General features: G+C 45.3%; 1 protein-coding gene across 4 annotated transcripts in view; it reads left to right on the top strand.

The window, feature by feature from the left end:
- The window catches only part of FAM117A (family with sequence similarity 117 member A), a 78,429-nt gene that overhangs the window by 34,376 nt on the left and 18,530 nt on the right, over window positions 1-25,523 (top strand). For 3 of the 4 annotated variants that reach the window (XM_055101267.2, XM_055101266.2, XM_003818038.6), the window contains one exon: window positions 21,531-21,700. The exons of the other annotated variant lie outside the window; for it this stretch is intronic. Coding sequence is in view for 1 of the 3 variants with exons in the window: in XM_003818038.6 (XP_003818086.2) it covers window positions 21,531-21,700 (170 nt within the window). In the remaining 2 variants the exon portion in view is untranslated. The remainder of the gene's footprint in view (window positions 1-21,530; window positions 21,701-25,523) is intronic. 4 annotated transcript variants of the gene reach the window in all.

Here is a 25,523-nt window from a genome sequence, read left to right as displayed (position 1 = left end):
CTGCAGGCTGGTGGAAAACTTGCCACACAGCCCCTGTTTGGGGATTGTCTTCTTAACTCCTGCCCATCAGATATGACATAAGCCAGGGGTGGGGTTGGGGTGGGAGTGGATAGCATTTGGCATGATAGAGGGGATGCAGCCAGAGGGCTTTCACAATATGACATAGTCTGGATTTAGCAACTGGGGAGAGAAGGGCTATGTGAACCACATCCATGGGGGGTGTGCACATCTTAATGCTGAGAGCAGCATCTGGACTCTTTCTTATTGGAATCTGGAGTAGTTCCGTGTTCATAGAGGAAGACAAAAACAGTTGCTTCTGTAGAAAGAAAGAGTCTCTGAATCTCAACTCTAAGAGGCCCAAAAATTCACCTGTATTTTTCAGGGAAATGGAGAATATAGATAGCATTAGGTTTTTTGTTTGTTTGTTTGTTTGTTTGTTTTTGAGACAGAGTCTCACTCTGTTACCCAGGCTGGAGTGCAGTGGCACAATCTCTGCTGACTGCAACCTCCACCTCCCAGGTTCAAGTGATTCTCCTGCCTCAGCCTCCCAAGTAGCTAATTTTTTTATTTGTGATAGAAACGGGGTTTCACCATGTTGGCCAGGCTGGTCTCGAACTCCTGACCTCAGGTGGTCCAACCACCCCAGCCTCCCAAAGTGCTGGGATTACAGGCGTGAGCCACCGTGCCTGGCCTTCATTGGTTTTGACAATATGTTCCATTTGTTTAGCTCTGTGGTGCTTCTGATGGGAACTCTCAAATGTTTTCGTGCATCTTCACAACAGTCCTGCAGGTGCAGGTGGCATTTCATTGTTTTTGCAGATAAGGAAACTGAGGCCCAGAAAGGAAGTTCTTGTCCAACACCAAATGACTAATAAACCCCTTTTGCTTAATTAGGCAAAGGGCATTTCCCACATATGCAGAAAAAGTCCGTTGTGAATTTTGTCTCAGGCTGGCATCTACTGCCACCTGCCCAGCACACCTCCAGCATTTGTTTCTTCTCTGTTTATATACCTGTATTCCAGGAGCAAAGATTCATTTGTTAAGCTAAGCAAAAGAGAATTGGGGCCGGGTGTGGTGGCTCACACCTGTAATCCCAGCACTTTGGGAGGCCGAGGCGGGCAGATCACTTGAGGTCAGGAGTTTGAGACTAGCCTGGCCAACATGGTGAAACCCCATCTCTACTAAAACTACAAAAATTAGCAGGGCGTGGTGACACCTTCCTCTAGTCCCAGCTACTCGGAAGGCTAAGGTAGGGGAATCGCTTGAGTCCAGAGGCGAAGGTTGCAGTGAGCCAAGACTGCACCACTGCCCTCCAGCCTGGGTGACATAGTGAGACTCTGTCTCAAAAAAAAAAAAAAAAAAAAAAAAAGAATTGGAAACTGGGCTGCAAAGAAGTCCGTTTCTTCCTTTAGCACCCCAAGGTGACTATCCACACCATAAATACTCACTTGGTGTGAGTAGTTGGAAGATGATGGTTACTATTAATACATTATTATGTGTGTGATATGGTGGCGGCTTTTGAGTGTTTCCAGCTGGTTTGAGATATGCCATTTCCATGTAGAAAGAGTAGCTAACCAGGGACAGATAGGACATAGGAGGCAGACCAGATTTTTCTGCCTCTGTGGGGTGGTCATGGTTACTGAGCTTGGGGCAAGGCCATGTTAGGGAGACATGCGAAGATAGATCTTACAGGAAAAGGATTCTTATGTGTGATGATGTGAAACCCAGAAAAGCACCTGGGAATACATGTGGGTGATGTGTTCCTATGGCAGGGGTGGGGGTAGATGCAAGTGGCATTGTGCCATAATAGCTTAGTCCTCTCTGTAAGGGACCCCTGGTGTAACCATCCCCCTACTTCTAGTGGGAAAGAAGCCTGGGGGGTGCAGGATCTGTCTGAGCATGTCTCCCTCTCCTAGCTTTAGATTAACTGAAAGTGGAGTCATTGTAATGTATGATAGTGCTCTTCTGAGACAGGCATGTGCCCAGTAAGGGAAATAGCAAGGCCTTGAACTCTGGGAGAAAGCTCCATCTAGGGACTACGTATCACGGAGAATTGACTTCTTGGAGGTTATCTAACCCTCCCAAGTAGATTACAAGCCACTCTTACCTGCAAAGCATACTCTGTATAGAATTTTTTTTTTTTAATAGAGATGGGATCTCACTATGTTGCTCAGGCTGGTCTCAAACTCCTGGGCTCAAGTGATCCTCCTGCCTCAGCCTCCCAAAGTGCTGGGATTGCAGGCTTGAGCCATTGCATCTGGCCTGGAAGTCTTTTTTTTTTTTTTTTTTTTTTTGAGATGGAGTCTCACTCTGTTGCCCAGACTGGAGTGCAGTGGTGCAATCTTGGCTCACTGCAACCTCCATCTCCCGGGTTCAAGCAATTCTCCTGCCTCAGCCTCCTGAGTAGCTGGGATTACAGACACCCGCCACCATGCCGGCTAATTTTTTTGTATTTTTAGTAGAGACAGGGTTTCACCATTATTGGCCAGGCTGGTCTCAAACTCCTGACCTTGTGATCTGCCCACCTCAGCCTCCCCAAGTGCTGGGATTACAGACGTGAGCCACTGTGCGTGGCCCAGAAGTCTTTAATATTCTAATAACCATGTGCTGTGTGAAACCTTTCTTTCTTGTTTGTTTATTTATTTATTTATTTATTTATTTTTGAGACCGAGTCTTGCTCTGTTGCCAGGCTGGAGTACAGTGGTGCAATCTCGTCTCACTGCAACCTCTGCCTCCCTGGTTCAAGCGATTCTCCTGCCTCAGCCTCCCGAGTAACTGGGACCACAGGCGCATGCCACCATGCCCAGCTAATTTTTGTATTTCTTAGTAGAAATGGGGTTTCACCATGTTGACCAGGATGGTCTCAATCTCTTGACCTCGTGATCCACCTGCCTGGGCCTCCCAAAGTGTTGGGATTACAGGTGTGAGCCAGCGCGCCCAGCTTTTTTTTTTTTTTGGAGACAGAGTTTGCTCTTGTTGCCCAGACTGAGTGCAATGGCGTGGTCTCACCTCACTGCAACTTCCGCCTCCTGAGTTCAAGCGATTCTTCTGCCTCAGCCTCCCAAGTAGCTGGGATTACAGGCACACACCACCACCACACCAGGCTAATTTTTGTGTTTTTAGTAGAGACAGGGTTTCGCCATGTTGGCCAGGCTGGTTTTAAACTCCTGACCTCAGGTGATCCGCCTGCCTCGGCCCCCCAAAGTGCTGGGATTATAGGCGTGCGCCATCGTACCCAGCCGAAACCTTTCTTTCCTAGTTATTTCCCAACTTCACAAGGTAAAATCCCATTACAACAAATATTACAAAAATGCTTCTGTATGATAAAGCTGTTTCCATGGTTCATATAAATGCTTTGTTGTTTTTTGTGGGGTTTGTTGTTTTTAAAAAAGTAGTAACTAATAATCTTATATACCAAGCACTTTTTCTGGTACCTGTTCGTGTAATAGCTCACCTTTTTTTGAGATGGAGTTTTGCTCTTGCTGCCCAGGCTGGAGTGCAGTGGCACAATCTTGGCTCACTGCAACCTCTGCCTCCTGGGTTCAAGCGATGCTCCTGTCTCAGCCTCCCAAGTAGCTGAATTACAGGTGCCTGCCACCATGCCGAGCTAATTTTTGTATTTTTAGTAGAGATGGGGGTTTCACCATGTTGGCCAGGCTGGTCTCGAACTCCTGACCTCAGGTGATCCGCCTGCCTTGGCCTCCCAAAGTGCTGGGATTACAGGCGTGAGCCACCATGCCCAGCCAGTAATAGCTCATCTCTAAAGCAGGAACACCTGAGTGCTTGCTGTTTGCATTGTTGGCAAAGAAAAAGGAACTGAGCTGTGGAACCATCACCAAATAGCATGCCTCCTTCGCTTTCTCTTCATCTTGATCCTCCCCTCCTCCAGTAGTTCCCTGTTCTTTTCAAATAGAACACCACACAAGGAAACTCAATGAAGGAAAGTGTGTGTGTGTGTGTCTGCATGTGAGTGTCTGTCTTGTGTGTGGACATGTGGGCGTGTTTGAGCATGTGTAAGAAAAAGTGCATGTGAAGAAAGCAAACAGTAAAGCAAATGGGGCAGCTGTTAATAGGCGAATCTGTGTAAAGATTATATGAGTGTTCTATGTATTGTTCTTATTCTTGCATCTATAAATTTGAAGTTATTTCCAAAGAAGATACTTAACACATGGATATATGTGAGACTAATTTGACTGCACTAGGAGTTCTCTGGAATGGAAATTTTCTTCTACATCCTGATAACATATCTTACTCTCCCCATTTAACAGATGGAACAACTGACACCCAGAGAAGTTAAGTGATCAGTCTGAGTTCACATAGCACATTGGGGTGGAAGCAGGATGTGAGCCCAGGTATTGACCGTTATAGTAGGCCACCTCTTAGGAGACCATAGCTGGTCCTTACTACTCTAGCTGGACCAGGTTGGCATCAGATTCTGAGAGCTGATTGGGTGCCCACTGCTGTGTGTCCCAGCCCAGTCCATGCCTCACATTGACCCAGCAGTGGAGTCAGCAGGGTTGCAGCTATATATATGCTGAAGCACACTGAGCATATTCAGGATGGCCAGGAACTTTCTAGAGAAAGTGCTTCCTTAGACTAAGAAACACTCTCACTGTGTTCTGCCCTCAACTCTCTCCATTTCTTTTTTTTTTTTTTGAGATGGAGTCTTGCTCTGTCACCAGGCTAGAGTACAGTGGCGCGATCTCGGCTCACTGCAACTTCTGCCTCCCAGATTCAGGCGATTCTCCTGCCTCAGCCTCTCGAGTAGCTGGGACTACAGGCGCATGCCACCATGCCCGGCTAATTTTTTGTGTATTTTAGTAGAGATGGGGTTTCACCATGTTGGCCAGGATGGTCTTGATCTCCTGACCTTGTGATCCGCCCACCTTGGCCTCCCAAAGTGCTGGGATTACAGGTGTAAGCCACTGCACCCAGCCTTCATTTCTTAAAATACATGAAAATGGAAGGCCCTGCTGCGCCAGAGCCATGGGGGACTATTACCTCATATATATATAGTCGAGATCTGAGGGAAAAAGGAGTGGGTTTGGTTTACAAAGTGATGCCAGGTATACGCCTAGGCCAGAGAGCTTTCCTCTGCTACGTACCAGTCGATTGTTTGTACCCACCGCCTTGTGAGTGAGCAGGTTGCGTGGTTCAGTGCAGCACATTGTATCAAGTAGGTCAGGAGTTACAACTTCATGCACAAAGAGATGGCTCATTTTTAGTCACTGAAAACCTTTCATTAACCACAGGGCCCAAGGAGGGGTGGATCTGGTAATCATTGCTAAGCAGACAGAGCTAGAGGTTCAGACACTGCCGCTCGTGTGCCAGCCCCTTTCCTCTCACACCAAACCACATGTTATGCATCTGTTTGTACTCCTTGAAGGCCCTTGAATTATTCTTGTCATTTTTGCTTACTGATGTTTTCCCCCAGCTGTCAGAGTTGGGGGTAGGTGAATGAATGTGTCCCACTCGAATTCTTAACATAGAGAAAACATTTTCCTGAAAATCTTTAGTTTTAGAGTGCATCCTTTATCTGAAATGCCTAACTGTAGGTACCTTAGACTTAATTAATCCTGACCATGGTTAAGTTGTCATCAAAAGATTTTTTTTCAGGGGCCCAGCTAGTTGTATGAAATAGATCCATGAGCACTAACTATATTGTTACCCCAGCTTATATACTTAGATTTTTTGTCCTTAGGCAGTGATGAAGTTATACACACTGCCCCCACCATTCTCTTGATTCCTCAGGCTCTTTCCTCCTCTAACATAAGTGTCCGGTAGTGGCCAACCAGAATCAGGGCAAGATGCAGGAGGATGCGAAGAGGCTGCCCTCAAATTCCTGTTGGGTTGTCTGAAGCTTAGAGGTGTGTGTTGGAGCTGCTGTGCAAATGGCAATGCTGTCTGCTCAGAGAGGACCATCATAACTGAGCCTGGACCTTCTAGTTCTTGGAGGTTTGGTTAGGACTTATTGGTAATTAATGTACCAGTGTTTCCCTGGATCAATTTTTTGCTTCATGAGGTTAAGCCTTTTTACTTAAGTATAAAAGAAGGTGACATTACTGTTAAGCATCCCTGATTTCAGAACAGATTCAAAGCCCATCATATACAGGGGAAGAGGCTATAACTTACCTTCCAGTGGTGTTGCCACCCACTCCTCTGCATCTGGAAGCACAGGAGAGGCGACCTCATAAGCATCCTTCTGATATGAAGCTGTCAGCATATATTGAGGGTAGGAGGAATCTTTCCAATGTGATATCTTCAACACTCTTTCTGGAAGGACCATCTAATCTTGCTTTTCAGACTAGGTTTACCCTGGAGGCACTACATAACCTTTGAGCTTCCCTTAGGAAATCTGAACAACCAGCAAGACCAGGGCTTCAAAACAGGGTCTGCCCTGGAATGTTGCCCAGTGCACTTTGGGGTTCTTTCACAGCTAGAGCTCAGCATGGGAATTTGCCACTGATTTGAGGTTTGTTCCAAAATATCAGGGCCCGGGCAGGGAACCACTAGATGGGATGTTGTGGTCTCTAAGGTATCTCCCCTTTTTGAAGCTGGGGGCATGAAGTAGATAGAGCTTGACTAAGGAGTTGGAGATGATCAGAGAAGACTTTCTGCAAGTGGGTTGAGATGGTTCACACAGATTTTCAAGGATGCGGGGGGTTGAGAAGAATAACTCTGCTAGGATCTTTGATCCTGAAGGCAGAGCAAATTCTATTACTGTGACCTTTCTAGCCCTGAGGAACTTGAATAATTCCTTATAAGTGCCCCCCAACTTCCTCCCCATAGCCCAGAGCAAAATGAATCAGTCAGGGTTAGGAGCAGAGGGTCCTGACAGAGTCCAACCTAGTGAGCTGTAGCGAGAGAGCAAACCTGCCCTCTGAGTGTTCATGTCTACTTGATGGTTACTCCCAGCTTGCCCAGTCATGTGACCAGACTTCTGCTTGTGGCTAGCCACAGGTAAACTGAGTGCTATTTATATTCTCCTGCTTGGTAGAGGAGGTGGGAGAGATCATCTGGGAGCCCACAACACAGCTGTTTGATCAGCCTAGGTAAGGCAAATCTCCCTTTGACTTTGTGCCTTTTTTTTTTTTCTACTTACCTTGCCCCAAGTAATAGCATGGGTTCTGAGCTTTCAATTTAGTTGATTGATCAGTAGCCATCTCTTATTTACCCTTTAATAGTTGGGGAATTCTAGAACTAGAGGAGGCCCAAACTCATCTGCGTACAGTCTCCTGTCTTCAAGGGTAAATAACTGAGACAGCTGGGGACGTGTAATGATCTCTTCCTGGGGCTGTTCAGAGGCGGATTCTAGCCACCCTCATTCAACCTTTTATCTATCTAGCTAGACTCCCTCTTATTCTAACTAAAGCCTTTTTACTGTCCTTCATGTTTGCACCTGCAAGGAAGACTACCGATAAATTCTAATTCATTTTCCTTCCCCCTTGGGATCAAGCTCCCCTCCGTTTAGCTGTTTTTACCTCTGTCTCTGGGATCTCTCTGGTTTCTGCATTCCTTTTGAAGAGCAATCATGACAAATGGATGCCGAGGGGCCACTTGGCTGTGTATATCTGAGGTTATATCCCACTCCAGCCATGTTTCTGGACTTATAGGAAGCTCTTAATTCTGCCTATAGTCTTGGTCTTGCTCCTGGGATGACATGACACTTCTTAATTTAGTTTAGTGTCTCTTTCACTTAGTATCTTGATTCTACCTTGCATTAACTTACATCTTGTGAGTTTCAGTTCCTTGCCTCAGCCTTATCCATGCTTTTATTCCTTGCCTACCTTCAGTCCCCCAAATTAGAAGTCTGGTGACCCAGTTGAATTTGGCTATAACCTGCCAATGTTGAAATGCTAAAGGGTTTAGGTCCTTTCTGAGGAGTGATTTGAATTTGTCTTCCTAAATGAAGCCGGTATTTTTTTTTTTCTTACAACTTTATTTTGGAAAATTTCAAACCTACAGAAAAGTTAGAAGCACAATGTCTACCTATTTATCTTTCACCTAGACTCATTGATAACTTCTGCCGCAATGGTCTTATCTCTCTTTTCTCCTTCTGTTTATGTATATGTGTGTCTAGACATACCCACATATGCACATATATACATCCATATGCACTTTTTTGGGTGCACAATTTGACAGTAAGTTGCAAATATCATGACATTTGTCACTTCATAACAGTGGCATCTCCTGAGAATAAAAACATCCTTCTCCATAATCATAATACCATCATTATACCTAATGAAATGACATCATCTATTAGGTTGGTGCAAAAGTAATTGTGGCTTTGCCAAAGGCAAAAATGGACTAGAGATGTCATTTAGTCCATTTTCAAATTTCCCCTTTGATGGCTCTTTTGTTTTTGATCAGAACCCAGCCAAAGTCCCCTTTTGGTTATGTCTGTTTTAAAAGTCTCTCAATCTGGAACTACTTCCCATTCCTGTTTCTTTGTTTTGTTGTATTTGTTTTTTGTGACTAACATTTTGAAAACATGTCAATTGTCTCTGGTTTTCCCACACTGGATTTTTCTGTTTCCTCATGGTGGTATCTAACTTGCTCCTCTATCCCCTGTATTTCCTGTAAATGGGAAGTTAGATCTGGGGCCTGATTAGATTCAGGTTAAACATTTCTGACAAGAACATCTCATGGATAAAGCTATGTACTTCATAAAATGTCACTTTAGGAGATACATAATGCCAGAATGTCCACTGCTAGTCAGGCTCAGTTGGATCACTTGAGGTGGTATGGTAGCCCCCAGGCTATAAAAGTACATTATTCTCTTTGTAAGTGGTTTCTGGGTAATACTTTGGGATTATATAAATCTTCTGTTCCCTATGACCTTTGGCCCAGTGGTGTTGGCATCTGTTGACAACTCTTCCTGATAGAGATATTACTCTGGGAGTTGCATAAAGCCAGTTCTGAATTAACACTAATAGATGTGAGTGTTGACATGAGCAGTTCAAAAGAAGAATAACCAAAAAATTGTCTTTTGGCCTTTGAAATCACTGGAGGGAAGGCAACAAAATGGGGCCATCAAATTCTGTCAACGTTTGTAGGTTTTTAACTTGAGTATCAGTTGCTAAAACATATACCATCAGCCCTCTGTATCTGTAGGTTCTGTATCTGTGAGTTCTACCAACTGAGTATTAAAAATACTTGGAAAAAATTGTACAGACTTATTTTTTCTTGTGTGTGTGTGTTTTTTTTTGTTTTTTTTTTTTTTTTTGAGACAGAGTCTCGCTCTGTCTCCCAGGCTGGAGTGCAGTGATGCGATCACAGCTCACTGCAGCTTTGACTTCCTTGGCTCAAGCAATCTTCACACCTCAGCCTCCAGAGTAGCTGGGCCTACAGGCATGTACCACCAAATTTTAAAATTGTTTAAATTTTTTGTAGAGATCTGGTCTCTTTATATTGCACAGGCTGGTCTCAAACTCCTGGGCTCAAGTGATCCTCCTGCCCCAGTCTCCCAAAGTGCTGGGATGACAGGTGTGAGCCACCATGCCTGGTTTCTTGTCTTGTCATTATTTCTTAAATAATACAGTATGACAACTATTTATATAGCATTTACATTATATTAGGTATTATAAGTAATCTAGAGAGAAAGTGTGGGATTGCAGGGAGGCCAGGCAAGGTGACTCACACCTATAATCCTAGCACTTTGGGAGGCCAAGGCAGGAGAATCGCTTGAGCCCAGGAGTTCAAGACCAGCCTAGGCAACATAGGGAGATCCTGTCTTTACAAAAAATTTAGAAATTAGCTAGGCAAAGTAGTTCGCACCTGTTGTCCCAGCTACCCGGGAGGCTGTGGTGGGTCATGCCTGTAATCCCAGCACTTTGCAAGGCCAAGGATGGAGAATCACTTGAGCCCAGGAGTTTGAGGTTGCAATGAACTATGATCATGCCACTGTACTCCAGCCTGGGCAACAGAGCAAAAACCCGAATCAAAAGAAAAATAAATAAACAAATAAAGTATTCGGGAGGATGTGCATAGGTCATATGCAAATACTACACTATTTTATATGAGGGACTTGAGCATCCATAGCTTTTGGTATCTGCAGGAGGTCCTGAAACCAATCCCCCATGTACCGAGTGATGACTGTATGCTGCTGTCTGGCAGTTTGTTTTAAGTTAGGGAGAAGGCAAACTGAATGGAGCCAAAAATAAGTCATGGTTTGTTCATAAAGCAGAAATTATTTTGATTATCCGAAAGTTATCTCTAATCCTGTTCTGATTTCCTTTTCCTTCTTTCACTTGCTTTCTACCTTCCTCACTGGAAAAGGGACCCCCCCCAACCTTTTTTTTTTAAGACAGGGTCTCACTGTCACCCAGGCTGGAGTGCAGTGGCACAATCATAGCTCACTGCAGCCTCAACCTCTCGGGCTCAAGCAATCCTCTCAACCTCAGCCTCCCAAGTAGCTGGGACTAACAGGCATGTCGTGCCACCATGCTAGCTAATAAAACATTTTTTCTTGTTTGTTTTTATTTTTTATTTTTTTATTTTTTTGAGACAGAGTCTCACTCTGTTGCCCAGGCTGGAGTGCAGTGGCGCGATCTCGGCTCACTGCAAGCTCCACCTCCTGGGTTCATGCCATTCTCCTGCCTCAGCCTCCCAAGTAGCTAGGACTACAGGCACCCGCCACCATGCCCAGCTAATTTTTTTGTATTTTAGTAGAGACGGGGTTTCACTGTGTTAGCCAGGATGGTCTTCATCTCCTGACCTTGTGATCCGCCCGCCTCAGCCTCCCAAAGTGCTGGGATTACAGGCGTGAGCCACTGTGCCTGGCCTTTTTTTTCTTTTTTTTGGAGGTGGAGTCTCGCTATGTTGCCCAGGCCGGTCTCAAGCTCCTGGACTCAAGCGATTCTCCTGCCTTGGCCTCCCAAAGTGCTGGACTTACTGGTAGGAGCCACCACTCCTGGCCAATCCCTGATTTTTAAATTGTTCTCTTCCTACCTTGGCCCACCCAACATGCCCAATGGGTATACTAGTGTTCCTGAGACCCAGGTGTGATCATCCTGGTTTCTAGCAAGGGAAAGGAATAGACCCTTCCAACCCACGGAGTAGTTCCTGAACCAAGGGTGCCAGGAGGTCATGACATAGTTGAGTCTGATAACAAAACACAGGGTAGGAAATGTACTTTCAGAAATCTTCTGTTTGGGTAATAAAAGGTCTCAGTTTTTTCTATGACCTTGGAGAAATCAGTTCACCTGTCTACATGGGGGTGTGTCATAGGCCCTGCATCACCTTGGAAGCTCAGCCCTCTCTTCCATAAGAGAATTCATGAGCTTGTGGGGGTGCACATACCCATAACAGAAATCAGAGGACAGTTTCAATCATGGTTGTCCTCTTGTAGGATTTTTTGTCTTTGAACTTCCCTAATGTTTGTTTTTCCTTCACCTTACTTAAAACACTACCTAAGAGCTGACTGGGCTTCATGATTTCTTTCCTACTTGATGGGAATCAGATTCCTGTGAGAAGTGAAGATTCAAAGGGTTTATGCCTGTCCTTTGAGTTTAAAACAGCCCTCCAGAAACCCATCACTCCCAAATAACCATGGAGTAAGGTTTTTTTTTTTAGAGATAGGGGCTAGGCTATGTGCTATTTATGCTATTCTTGCAAAGGCCACGTAGATCCCAAAGGAAAGTATGTTCCAATCAGTAACTGCTAGTGTTTTGTTTTAAGGATGTTGAAATCCTACAGAACTCCTCTTCAGAGAATTCAGATAAAAGGTGAAAAGTTCACACCACTTCCTTTTCTTCTAACTGCAGCTTCTTAAGAATTGAACAAATGTCTAAGTAACTGCTGTCTACTCTTTTTATATACACACATAGACTTTGGGTTCACCCTTTTTCTCCTTACTGTTACAAAGAGCCAATGTATTCCTTATTTTTTTCCCACAATGACATCTCCAGAAGGGTTTCTCTTGGCCTGTCTCTCCAGCTGCCTACAGATGTGGTCTGCATCTTGGGAAGTCGGACACACAGCCAGAAATGCTTTCAGTGGCTCTCACTTAAGCTGTACACTTAAATATGGAGTCAGTAATTAATTGAGAGCCTGGCTGAGAAGTTTTTCATGTGTGTACAAATATCGTCACTCTTTTTTTCATTTGGGGTAGTCTTATTGGTAGGGATAACATGGGATATTATCATTTTTCTTCTTTCTTTCTAATGTAGTTTCTTTAGTTTCTTCTACCTGTTAAGGATAGCTATTGAAAGAAGTGTTGTTTAAAGAAGTGTTTGCAGCTCCAGATTTAATTTTTTCAGCTGGGATGGATGGGGTCTCCTTGGGCTTTCCAAGGAGGGCTTCTAACTCTTGTACAGTCATATTGGAAATTTCAGTTTCGCCACAACTTCCCCACAAAACCCACCCATCCCTAGTTAAGCAGTTAAGCAGCACTGGACCACAGGGAGCTCAGAAGACGGCCTGCCCTGTTTAATCCCAACAAATGTGCTGAAATAGAAAAATAATCCCTGTGAAGCTGCTAGCAGGAACTTCCCATGCTTACTGCAAACCTGTTATTGGGGAAATGTTTAGAAATTCTGAATTTCTGTTTTACTTTGCTCTTCTAACTCCAGATTAACATTTCCCTCTAACAGAAATGCTGTATCACAACTAGGACAGGACAGGACAGGATCTGTTCCTCCTGTGTCTAACCACACTGCTCTGACCCTGCCTGCTTCTCCTCCTTAAGTGAAGATCACTGACTGAAAAAAAACAGGTTGTAGAAAAGCATGTATAATATGACCTCATTTTACTAAAAATACATATGCAGGCTCGTGCATGGAGAGAGATCAGGATTGGTGAGCAAAGTGGTGATCTCTGAGTGCGGGCATGCATAGTTGGTCATTTTCAGTTTTTGTTTATCTGCATTTTCTTCTAGCATGTGCATAGTTTCTGTTATAAGTTATTTTCTCTTTAAGGGGAGAGGTGAGATCAAAAAATAAAAAATAAAAACAAAAAACAGGGGAAATGAGAAGACTAGTGCTAATAATGCTTCAAGTCTTGATGCCATGAGAAAATGACTCATAACTTGTTTGTTGAACCAGCTAGTTGTTGAGTTTTTGCCATGTGTAAGATCTCGTTGGCTGCCTCTCTCATTTTCCTTCTGTAGTCCTTCTTGGGTATTTTGGGATAACTACGATGGGTGGAGAGTAGCCTTGTCTTTATTTCACAGGCTTTTCTCTCCTATATCACCCCAAAGATAATGAAATAAGTGGAGCACGTCCCCTAGATGCCCAGAACCCACTGGTCAGGGGCTTGTTTCCCCTTGTAAAGTGCTAAGCCTCTACCCCACAGTCTATCTCTGGTCACGCTGAGAAGAGCAGCCACAATGCCTCTCAGTTCCTGCATTATCTACTGTCTTTCCTCTAATGCCATTCCTGCCCTTCTTCTAAGAGCTGTCACCCTTCTCCTTTAGGTACCTGTTGGGGAGATATGCTGGTGTGGCCAGGCCTGAGCTGATTTTCAGCAAGGGATATTGGGAATAGCAGAGACAAATTGGTGGTCCTTCTGAAAAAGCATTTCCTAGGGGAGTATCCCCTGGGGGTCGTGCCTGGTAGCCTGGCACTTAGAGAGAATTTGCATCAGCCTTGCTCACTTCAATCTCATCAGCAGGTTCTTGTCTTACTCCTCCAGTGTTTATCACAGACAGATGGCTCGTAGTGAGTGCTCAAAATCTGCTTACCAGGCTGGGTGCAGTGGCTCACGCCTGTAATCCCAGCACTTTGGGAGGACAAGGTGGGCGGATCACAAGGTCAGAAGATCAAGACCATCCTGGCTAACACGGTGAAACCCCGTCTCTACTAAAAATACAAAAAATTAGCCGGGCGCGGTGGTGGGCGCCTGTAGTCCCAGCTACTCGGGAGGCTGAGGCAGGAGAATGGCGTGAACCCGGGAGGCGGAGCTTGCAATGAGCGCCGAGATCGCGCCACTGCACTCCAGCCTGAGGGACAGAGTGAGACTCCGTCTCAAAAAAAAAAAAAAAAATCTGCTTACCAAAGGCATCAGTCTGCTGCAGTGTGCCAGGCCCATCTTTTGCTCTTGGTTCATTGTCTTATCTGCCGTTTGTGTGCCTTCTGCCATGTTGACTTTCCCCCAACAGGCAGATACTTGACCGCTGGCCCTCTCCACTCATAGCTCCCTCTCTCTAAAGCCATACTAGTGTAGCAGTTGTGAGACAGGACCAAGTGGCTCTGGAAGATAGCACCTAAGGCTTCTTATCTCCTGTGTGTGCTGTTTTGTTTTGTTTTTTCCATTTGCCGTTGCCCAAGAACCAAAGCATCCGCCACTGCTCAGCTGCATGGTGAAATGGCCTGGCCTGGTGCCAGGGTGCTTCACCAGGTGGTTGGGCTGTGGAGGCTGCTGCATGTGATGGGCTGATAATACCCCACGGTGCTGTAAACAGGACACTCCACCCTCCTGCAGCCACCCAGCCGGTGCCCCAACAGCCTGCTGCTTTGTCATGGCCTGTCATGATATGGGCTTCTCTTCTCTGATAGGGAAGCCTATTGTCGTATTTCCCTCCCCTATTTCCTAAATCTGAGAGGGGTACTTTCCAGAAATGAAACCAGTTCATCTTCCAACCACAAGCAACCGTTGTGACTTCTCAATGCTGCTTCTCCTTTAACAATAATCACACAAGTGCAGGGCAGAACCCGATGCCCAGATCTTTCCGGTATGCCCATGGAGGATAAACCCAAGAGCCTCTATCTCAACTAGGCTCACCTGGAAGATTTCTTAGGGGACGTTCTCTATTGAGGTCAATCTCACTGGGCAGCAGAACTTAAGTGTTGACCTGAAGCTGCTGATGCTCCGGTCTGCAAGCAGCTTTGTATTCTACCCTGCATCACTTATTCCTGGGTTAGACTGTCACTAGTAAAGGAAAGGGCTTTGACATTAAAAATGGGCATCTTCCCAGGGGCCCAGGAGAGTGTAGGCCTACGGATAGAGGGGCTAGGGCTTACTCTGCACGTCTTTGGGTAGTCTCCTCTTTCCGGACTCCTTCACCTACACCTTCAATCCTAAAGGACATTAATTGATTTGACATAATCTTTCTAACTAAGGCTTTAAAGTGTATTTGCAACTCTTCATTTCTTTATAACATCCCTCAGAGGTAACTTAGGCCAGAGGGAGAGCCAGCCCAGTGAGGCTGGGTGGCGTTGGCTGTAGTCAGACCTACCCTCCCCACCTCTTAGCTCCTACTAGATATCTGGGGTGGCCACGCTGCACCAGCCTGCAGCCCCTTCAAGGGTGGCACGAGACATGTCATTGTCTCATTTTGGCTTTGGTTTATGTTGCATTTGGGGGAAGTTTGACACCTTGGTTTAGCCCTTAACCAATTTTGATGTCCAAAGAAGCAGGTGCTTACCAAACCACTTGCGATGAGGTTTGTGAAATAAGTGGTAGTTTTTTTTAAGCTATTAAAATCTAATTTAAAAAAAAAGTCCCCTCCCTTATTTCCTAGGCTTAAAGGAAATATGGTATTTTCGTCTCCTCAAAAGAGCTGGGACATGCCAAGAATTTGGAGAGTTGGGAGGGTAGTGGAGCCTTGCTAAGGGTTCTGAGACAGAAGGTAATTCTGTCATCTCATGGCCAGCGAGGCGCTGTGCCAGCACCCTGCGCCAGGATGTGGCCTCTGTGGAAATAAGGCAGAGGCCCAGCTGTCTCTTCATTTAAGGAAAAGAAACTGAGGCAAGTCCTCCTGTTTGATTTAGATGTAGTAAGATCCTTGCATATCTGCCAGGGGAGAGGGAGTCAGGGGCTGCAGATTCTGGATTGGGGGTTCCTTGGTTTCTCCTCAATCCTTTCCCCTCCCTCCTTTTTTCCCCTTTTTATTTCTTTTCTGCTATTTGTGTGACATTTTTTTGTATATGGAGGAACAAGTCAGGACCCACCGAGTCCTGAGTCTTAATGGATAACTGGTCAGAGGGAGCCAGAAAGAATGTAGAGTTTACCAAAATGCGTTGGTTGGATTCTCACATCACATTCCAGGAATTTGGGTGCTCCCCAGCCCTGTGAGTACTGGGAGCAAAGTACCACCTATGATTATTGTCCTAGAGATTGGATTCATTGAATAGGGTAGGATATGAAGAGTGATGGAAACTAATATAAAATGGGTTAAAGTTATCCCTAGGAGATAATAGAGTCCATTACTTCAAGTTTCAAAGGCTTCCTCAAGAAACAAACAAAAGCAAAACAAAAAATAGGTCATTGGAGACAATAGGATTGGGCCTGCCATCTCCTCCGTTAGGTGCTAAAAAGAAGCTATTAATACAAAAGCAATTCATCCTCCAGGTGTCTAGGCAGGTGTCCCAGCAGCCTCAGAGGGTGTCCCTGATAGAAGAGGGATGTGAGCCTCAGTGAGTAGTTGGAAGACTGATTTAGGAGGAAGGAGGCTTGGATTTAGATCTGGGACTGCTGCTGACTTACAGAGTGAAGGAGTCTAATCAGAGACTAAGCTTCTTTGTGCCTTAGTCTTCCTTAACAGTCTTTCCCTATCCCCTTTTACAGCTGACAGGAGAGTAAAAGATTACAGCACACCAAAGTACTTTGTGGGGATGGGGCAAAACTTGAAAGCACAACGTAAACACGAGATAGCTTTAGGGTCCCAGTAAGGAAAGAATCTAAAAGAGATTTTTGCAGGGACTTCAGATGAGGGCATGGGAGAAGCAGCTCCAGGAAACCTTTCTCCTGTCACTTATCCCTCAGCCTTGGAGTCCTACTCCTTTTTCTTCGAAACAGTGATGAAGCAGCCTTTAGGATTATGAGATCCTACCCCTTATGCCAATCACTTGCTCGTCCGTGGCCCATCTGCCTCTTTGGTTATCTGTCATGTAATTTTGTAAATCCGCTTTCCAGAGTCCCTGCCTCGTCACTGGACTCTAATAGACAGTTTTGGAGGCCCGTAGGACAGCATTTTGGCCTGAGCTGGCTGCTGATGTGGTTCAGAAGCTCCCAGAAATATCTGGATTGCTATCTTTTGATTTTAAACCCAGGTTAGGAAAATGAGTCGTTGAAATGCTGGTGTAGAGATAAAGTTGTGCCTTGAACCCAGCGTGCCTGTCACCAACTTACTAGGCAACAAGGTTGCAGGAAGGGTAAGAAAGAGGTTGGGCCTACCTGAGCCTCAGAGAGAGAAAAAAAGACAAGCAGCTATGGGATCTTTACTCCAAGTGGGTGTGTTGAACACGCATGCAAAGTCAGAACCCCTGGTAAAAGCAGAGCCAGTTGACCCTTCTTGTGAAAGTTTTTCAATTTTATTCAAATATTAGATGCCTGCCAATTGCCAGCCCTATGCTTTAGACATTGTGGGGGATACACAGAGCCTGCCCTTGGCCTCAGGCTGTTTATTATCTAGGAGTTACAAATACCCTATTCCTCAAGAGAAGGTGCTCATTACTAGAAGAGTACAAAGTACTGAGGAAACAGAAAATTCTAAGACATTGCTTCCAGGGGATTCCAGTGGATGCAGAAGGCTTGGTGGAGTGGAGGCAGTAAAGCTGGCCCTGACAGATGAACAGATTTTAACCCTGGGCCCATGCAAAATCTCAGAGGAGGGAAGGCTTGGGACATGGGTGGGAAATGGTATGCAGTATAGTTTGTCTGAGATTTAGTGACCTTAAGGAAGAGTGAGGTATAAAGGACAGGTAAGTGGGACCAGAACATGAAGGCTTTACCTCCGTCTTTGAAAGAGAGCCTTTGGGCCGGGTGCAGTGGCTCACATCTGTAATCCCAGCACTTTGGGAGGCTGAGGCGGGCAGATCACGAGGTCAGGAGATCAAGACCATGGTGAAACTCTGTCTCTACTAAAAATACAAAAAAATTAGCCGGGCATGGTGGTGGGTGCCTGTAGTCCCAGTTATTTGGGAGGCTGAGGCAGGAGAATGGTGTGAACCTGGGAGGCGGAGCTTGCAGTAAGCCGAGCTTGTGCCACTGCACTCCAGCCTGGGCGACCAAGCACGACTCCGTCTCAAAAAAAAAAAAAAAAAGAAAGAGAGCCTTTGAAGAGGTTTAACCTAGGAATGTTAATATCATTTAAAATGATGTGTTTTACGTCAATATATATTGATTTGGAAAGATGTTTATAAGGTAAAAACATATAACAAAACAATACGTACGGTATAATCCCATTTTAAATTGTAAAGTGTATATATACACACACACATACACACACACAGAAGAGGTAAGACCTGTAAGTTTATATTTCTCATAACATTGGCTATCTCTGGGTGTTGAGAGTTGAGGGTTTTTTTCTGTTTGTTTATATTTATATATTTCCTGACTTTTCTACAGTTCACACTTACTACTGTTGTAGTTATAAATTATTCACTTGTTTTAAATAAGCACATATACGATGGCTGAGTGAGAATGATCTAGAACTATGCCAGGGATTAGATAAAAACACAGAGTAAAAGTTGGCCATATAGTAACATTTTTGATGTCCAAATTGGAGAGGAATCCCTCAAATGTTCAAAAATATAGGAATGGGTCGGGTGTGGTGGCTCATGCCTGTAATCCCAGCACTTTGGGAGGCCAAGGCAGGAAGATCACTTGAGCCCAGGAGTTCAAGACCAGCCTGGGCAACACAGTGAGACCCTGACTCAAAAAATAAAAAGAAAAGACAAAAATATGAGAATGGCTAAGCAAACTAGTGTACATCAACCTGGAGGAATATTATACAGTCTTTTAAAATAACAAATATGTAGATTGTTAATACATGGGAAAAGGTATATGAAATAGGTGGAACCAAGCAGAACATAATATAGCATATTTCCTACTGATTACAACTATGGCAAAATGTATGTAAATGCTTCATTGAATTTGGAGAATGGAGGTAGTATTGTTAGTGTCTTTTTTTTTTTGAGACGGAGTCTTGCTCTGATGCCCAGGCTGGAGTGCAGTGGCGTGATCTCACCTCACTGCAGCCTCCACTTCCCAGGTTCAAGCAATTCTCCTGTCTCAGCCTCCCAAGTAGCTGGGATTACAGGTGTGCACCACCACGCCCAGCTAATTTTTGCATTTTTAGTAGATGAGGTTTCACCATATTGGTCAGTTAGTGTCCTTTTTTTTATTGTAGTAAAATATATACTCACTATTTTAACCATAAAAGCTTATGTTCACTGGCATTACATACATTTACAATGTTGTGCAACCATAACCAGGGTCCATTTCCAGAACCTGAATTTCATCATCTCAAACAGAGACTGTGTATCCATTAAACAATAACTCCTACTCCCTCTCCTCCTCCTAAGCCCTTGGTAAAGTCTATTCTATTTTTTTGTCCCTATGAATTTGCCTATTCTAGATACCTCAAGAAAAACACAATATTTGTCCTTTTGTCTTGCTTACTTAACTCAGCATCACCTGTATTGGAGTATGTGTCAGAATTGCCTTCCTTTTGAAGACTGAATAGTATTCCACAGTATGGATGTGCTGCATTTGTTTATCCATTTCTCCATTCGTGGATGCTCGGGTTGCTCCCACCTTTGGGCTATTGTGAAAAATGCTTCAAGTCCCTGCTTTCGGTTCTTTGTTGGTATATACCTAGGAGTGGAACTGCTGGGTCATATGGTAATTCTATGTTTCACTTTTTGAGGAACTGCCAACCTTTTAGTGTCTTTTTATTTTTTTTAATTTTTATTTTTATTTATTTATTTTTTGAGACGGAGTCTCACTCTTTCGCCCAGGCTGGACTGCAGTGGCGCTATCTCGGCTCACTGCAAGGTCTGCCTCCCAGGTTCACACCATTCTCCTGCCTCAGCCTCCTGAGTAGCTGGGACTACAGGCGCTCGCCACCAAGCCCGGGTAATTTTTTTTTGTTTTTAGAGACGGGATTTCACCGTGTTAGCCAGGATGGTCTCGATCTCCTGACCTCATGATCCGCCTGCCTCGGCCTCCCAAAGTGCTGGGATTACAGGTGTGAGCCACTGCGCCCGGCCCTAGTGTCTTTTTAATATAAAGTTCTTCAGGTTTATTTATACCTACAGCTCACAGTTCTTTTTGCTGTGCTAAATACACGTGAATTATTAAGGGATTACTACAGATGTGAAAGCATTTTATTCTGTTTAAATGAAACAGCCTTTATAGATCTTTTTTTTTTTTTTTTTTTTTTTGAGACAGAGTCTCGCTCTGTTGTCCAGGCTGGAGTGCAGTGGCGCAATCTCGGCTCACTGCAAGCACTGCCTCCTGGGTTCACACCATTCTCCTGCCTCAGCCTCCCGAGTAGCTGGGACTACAGGCGCCTGCCACCACGCCTGGCTAATTTTTTTGTATTTTTAGTAGAGACGGGGCTTCACCGTGTTAGCTAGGATGGTCTCAATCTCCTGATCTCATGATCCACCTGCCTCGACCTCCCAAAGTGCTGAGGTTACAGGCATGAGCCACCACGCCCGGCCATAGATCTTAAGATAGTAGAGTGTTTTGAATGTGGCCATGGAAAACAGGGTCAACTTAGATGATTGCAACTTCCAAATGATTCCAGTACCCTTACATTTTATCCACAGTTTCAACTTTTACCTCCTTCTAGAAAGCTTTAACCAAAGTAAAAATAAATGAATGGATTTATTTATTTAATTTATTTTTTGAGACAGAGTCTTCCTCTGTTACCCAGGCTGGAGTGCAGTGGTGCGATCTTGGCTCACTGCAGCCTCCACCTCCCAGGTTCAACCAATTCTCATGCCTCAGCCTCCTGAGTAGCTGGGATTACAGGCACCCTCCACCACGCCCGGCTAATTTTTGTATTTTTAGTAGAGACGGGGTTTCACCATGTTAGCCAGGCTGGTCTCAAACTCCTGACCTCAAGTGATCTGCCCACCTCCCAAAGTGCTGGGATTACAAGCATGAGCCACCACCACCCGGCCTATGAATGGATTTATAATGGCTTTATTTTTGTCCCATTTAGACAGAAGTCAGAGACAGAGGAGAGAACCAAAAACCTTGGATGTTTCCATAAACTAGATTCCTCAATCCTCGATAATTGAAAGTAGTTCCAGTATGTCAGCCACCGGGGTTCCCTGGGGAGCCAACCAGTCCTGAAAGAAGTATGAAGAGGAAGAGGAGGCCTTCAGTTAAGGGGATGGATTTGTGCAGTGCCTAAGCCCTGCAAAGGTGCTGCAGGGAGGAAGAAGGGCAGGAGATAAAAGATGGAAGAAAATTTGTTTTTTATCCACTTACAGTTTTATCTTTAATGATGGGAAACAGTGCTGCTCTCAGGAAACTCAGTGTGGAGATCTAGGAGTTCACGGTTCATAGTCCATTAGGAGCAGGAAAAGGATAGAGGACATTTATAAAGTAACATCCAAGTCCAAAGTAAAATGGTATAAATTGTTTCCCATGATAAAGGCTGGCTGAGTAGGTCAGGAAAAGTCTTGTCAGACCATATGTGCTGTTTCAGGCTGCTTCAAATTCTTTTAGGACAGTGGTGGATATGAGTGAAGACGGGGCAGGCAGGCCACATCTCTTAGAAGAGGAAGGTGATTGCCACGTCTCCTTCCTCCATGCTGATGGCAAGGCGTGTGGGCTGTGTTCTCTTGCAGCCAGCGTCCCATGCTCGGTGGCCCCAGAAAAGTCAGTGTGTAGGCCTCAGCCACTTCAGGTCCGGCGTACATTCTCCCTGGACACCATCCTCAGCTCCTACCTTCTGGGCCAGTGGCCACGAGATGCTGATGGGGCCTTCACCTGCTGCACCAATGACAAGGCCACCCAGGTAATGAAGCTCTCTCCTGATGGGATAAGGGATAAGGATGGGGCGGGAGAGCTGGTTGAGGAGGCCTTTGGTCTTCTTCAAGTCATTGCGATGATTTGTCTTGGGTTTTGGTCGTACATATTATCCATGTAATGTTTTATCTTCTTAAGACAGAGTTTCCTTTTGTCACCCAGGCTGGAGTGCAGTGGTGCGATCTTGGCTCACTGCAACCTCTGCCTCCCGGGTTCAAGTGATTCTCGTGCCTCATCCTCCCAAGTGGCTGGGATTACAGGTGCCTGCCACCACGCCCTGCTAATTTACCACCGTTTTTCTTTGTAAACTTATATGGAAATGAGTTTGCATTCCACCTGCCTGGTGGAAGAGAGAAGTCAATCTGGGTTTTTCAGTTTAGCTTTGAGTATTTGTGTCGGGGTAATCAACAGCTGACTTTAGAGTTTATTCTAGCTTTTTAAAAAATGAGATTTAGGCCGGGCGCAGTGGCTCACGCCTATAATCTCAGCACTTTTGGAGGCCTAGGCAGGCGGATCACCTGAGGTCAAGAGTTTGAAACCAGCCTGGCTAACATGGTGAAACCCCGTCTCTACTAAAAATAAAAAAATTAGCTGGGCGTGGTGGTGGGTGCCTGCAGTCCCAGCTACTCGGGAGGCTGAGGCGGGAGAATCGCTTGAACCTTGGAGGGAGAGGTTGCAGTGAGCTGAGATCACGCCATTGCATTCCATCCTGGGTGACAGAGCAAGACTCCATCTCAAAAAAATAAAAAAAATAAAAAATGAGATTTACCTTGCTAAAATTAAACCAAGGCCAACATTCTATTGAGTTTGTATTTCCCAAAGAAGTGGCCAAAAAGTACGCTGAGCCAGAATAGATCCCATTGGAGCCATAGGAATGGGAAGTTCTCAGATAATGGAGAATTCTTCCTTGCCAGCAGCCCCGACTGGGATTTCAGTGTACCCATTCAAGGACTGGGGAGCCAGCTTCCTCTCCTTCAGTATTTTCATTAAGACAGTCTTTTCATTAAGAATCCCAAGCTTGGAAAGAATCTCTGCAGATCATCCAGTTCATTTACCAATTTTTGGATAAGCTAGCATCGGCCTGAGCACGAACGTATCTCATATGTGAAATTATACAGACATTTCTTAATCTGATTCAGGACTTCATTCTTAGCAGCTAAGTTGTTAAGAGTCAAATCTCCCTTTTGATGCAGTTTAAACGCACTCTTGTTCATCTTCAGAGCAAATGAGTTATTTCGAGATAGGCAGAAACAGGGTGGCTAGGACATGAGGGTCCGAGTCAGCCCTTCACCCTGGGGGACATTGGGCAAGTCAGCTCTTCCTTTGCAAACTGGGTGGAGAGTGCGTGGTCTGCCTCTGTGTAGGTGGCATGATGGCCAAATGACACGTGAAAGTGCTTGGTACCTCTTTTGACCACATCATGTCAGTTTCTTTCCTTTATTTATTTTGTTAATGCGATCCATTTTCAAATGTTGTTAGTGAATGTTTGAATGCCCAGTACTGTTCTTGGCATGTTGGAATGAAGAATAAGGAAATGAGGACAAGATTTGGCCTCCATGAGTCTGGATTCCAGTTCTATGAGGGCCAGTAAACAGACAGCCAAGGGATGAGATGGAGCCAAATATCTGGCAAAGTTTAAAGAAGGGGAATTCTCATGGGAATACCCCACCTTGAATCAACAAGAATTTGCTGCAGTTAAAATCATGGCCCTCTTTGGATCTACAAATAGACTGTGAAAGGAGAATACCCTCCAGGAAGGAGAGAGAGTAGGCTTCCTTCCTGGGAGCCCTGGGCACTGCCATTCCCTTTATCCTTTGGAAAAGGCAAGTAGGATAAATTATGCTTCCTCCTCACAGGCCTGGGAGCACACATAACTTTGTCTTTTGATAGGAGTGCTTAGTTCAAATATGTTTGTAGTCAAGGAGGGCTTCCTGGAGGAACAGGACTTGAGATTCCTTTGAGTGTGTAAGCTCATTATTGCATCCCTGTTTGTCAGATGGCAGGCTTCTGTGTAGCCCACCTATTTCTGCCTCTGTCATTTCCTGCTTTCAGCCTTCTAGGAAGTCACCATCCCACTCCTCAGATAGCTTTCTCTTTGTCAACTGAAGGCAGGGTTGGCCTCAGATGTTCCCTGGCTGAGTTTAGAGGCATGGGCCCTAGGCTGTGTGTTTTTGCTCAGGCTCCAGCTGTAGGCCAGATCTTTTATATAACAAGTCTGGGCTTCTTGCCACAGCAAGACAGAGGTCAGCGATGAGCCTCCGTGGGTCTGGCAAGGCCAAGCCATGCAGCTTTCCTCTTTCCCTGGGATGGGCTCCAGCCCTCGAGGAACTCTTAGCAACCTGTCAATATTGTGGCCGCAGTCAGGAGGTGGAGAATGCTGATCAACCTAGGCATCCAAACCAAAATATGCACTCTACCCATCTTTCATTCCTGGTCTTCTGGGAATTTGCTGCTTCTAGGTTTTGGGCTCCATTCAAATTCCTGCTTAAGCCCCCCGGCCTGGTCCAAGCTACCCTCTTCAACACTGGTATTACACTGTGGAGGTCTGAGGCTCACCTGACATATTCCTAAGTAACTGGTGTTCCTTTCCTATTGAGTACTGGGATATCACCCAGAAAGGACTGGAGAGGAAGGAGAGGTTTGACTGGGAAGACATGAAGGTGTCTGGAGAGGGGAAGAGGGAAGGGAGGGTGGCAGGATCTACCAAAGTCCTTGAAAGCTTTTAAGCTGTTAAAAATGGACTAATACGGCCAGGCATGGTGGCTCACGCCTGTAATCCCAGCACTTTGGGAGGCTGAGGTGGGCAGATCACAAGGTCAGGAGATCGAGACCATCCTGGCCAACATGGTGAAACCCCATCTCTACTAAAAATACAAAAATTAGCTGGGCATGGTGGCTCACATCTGTAGTCCCAGCTACTCGGGAGGCTGAGACAGGAGAATCGCTTGAACCCGGGAGGCAGAGGTTGCAGTAAACCAAGATCATGCCACTGCACTCCAGCCTGGCAACAGAGCGAGACTCTGTGTCAAAAAAAAAAAAAAAGACTGATGCCAGAACCTTTTCCCAATTGCCCTAAGCTGGGGGTGGGGCTGTTCCTACCGCTGCCCTTACCTTTTGCCCTTTCTCTTCTAGTCATACCAATATAGTAGTTATTTTCTGCTTCATCCTCCCTCACTGGTGGGCACTCACTACTACTGTCCTACTTGCCTAACCTCCCTCCACCAAGAGCCAGCAGCCCTGGCATTCCCAGGGCATGCCTTGCAATGAGGTCAGCAGCTGCAGTTATGGTTCAGGCTAAGCAGCTCCTTCCTCTGAATCCCTGAGAGGAGACCAGGGCCCTGCCCATTGCAAGCCAGCTTCAGATCTAGGCAGCAAGCCTGGGACACCTGCTGTCTAGATAGCCGGGCATGCTATCTTGAGGCTTCTTCACAGAGTAGAAGATGGAGCGAAAAGCTCTCAGTTCTTGAATATAGCCCAGTAGTGCCAACAATCTCATCCTAGTATCTCCTTCCTCGTTGTGTTTTAAACTCTTAGGTGGTTACAAAGGATTGTCCTCAGGCCATTTACAGTCAGACATGGAGAACTGGGTTACCCAAATATTTGGGGCAAGGAAAGAGGAAGCGTGCGGATATATGTTATTTGTGATATTGGTTGTTTTGGGAGGAGGATGTGTGAACATGGTAATTGGGGAAGAAGTGCTTTGGAGATGCTGCGTGTTTTGAGCAACGGGAGAGATGACCAGGTCAGTTGGTAAACTAGAGCTGGCCACCGATTGCTTTGTGTTGCCCACTTCTAGTAGCTGGGCCCAGGCC

The sequence above is a fragment of the Pan paniscus genome, chromosome 19 (assembly GCF_029289425.2).
Source record: "Pan paniscus chromosome 19, NHGRI_mPanPan1-v2.0_pri, whole genome shotgun sequence".
NCBI lineage: Eukaryota > Metazoa > Chordata > Mammalia > Primates > Hominidae > Pan > Pan paniscus.
The sequence above is the reverse complement of the archived record's forward strand: the minus strand, read 5'-3'. Positions and strand labels throughout refer to the sequence as shown.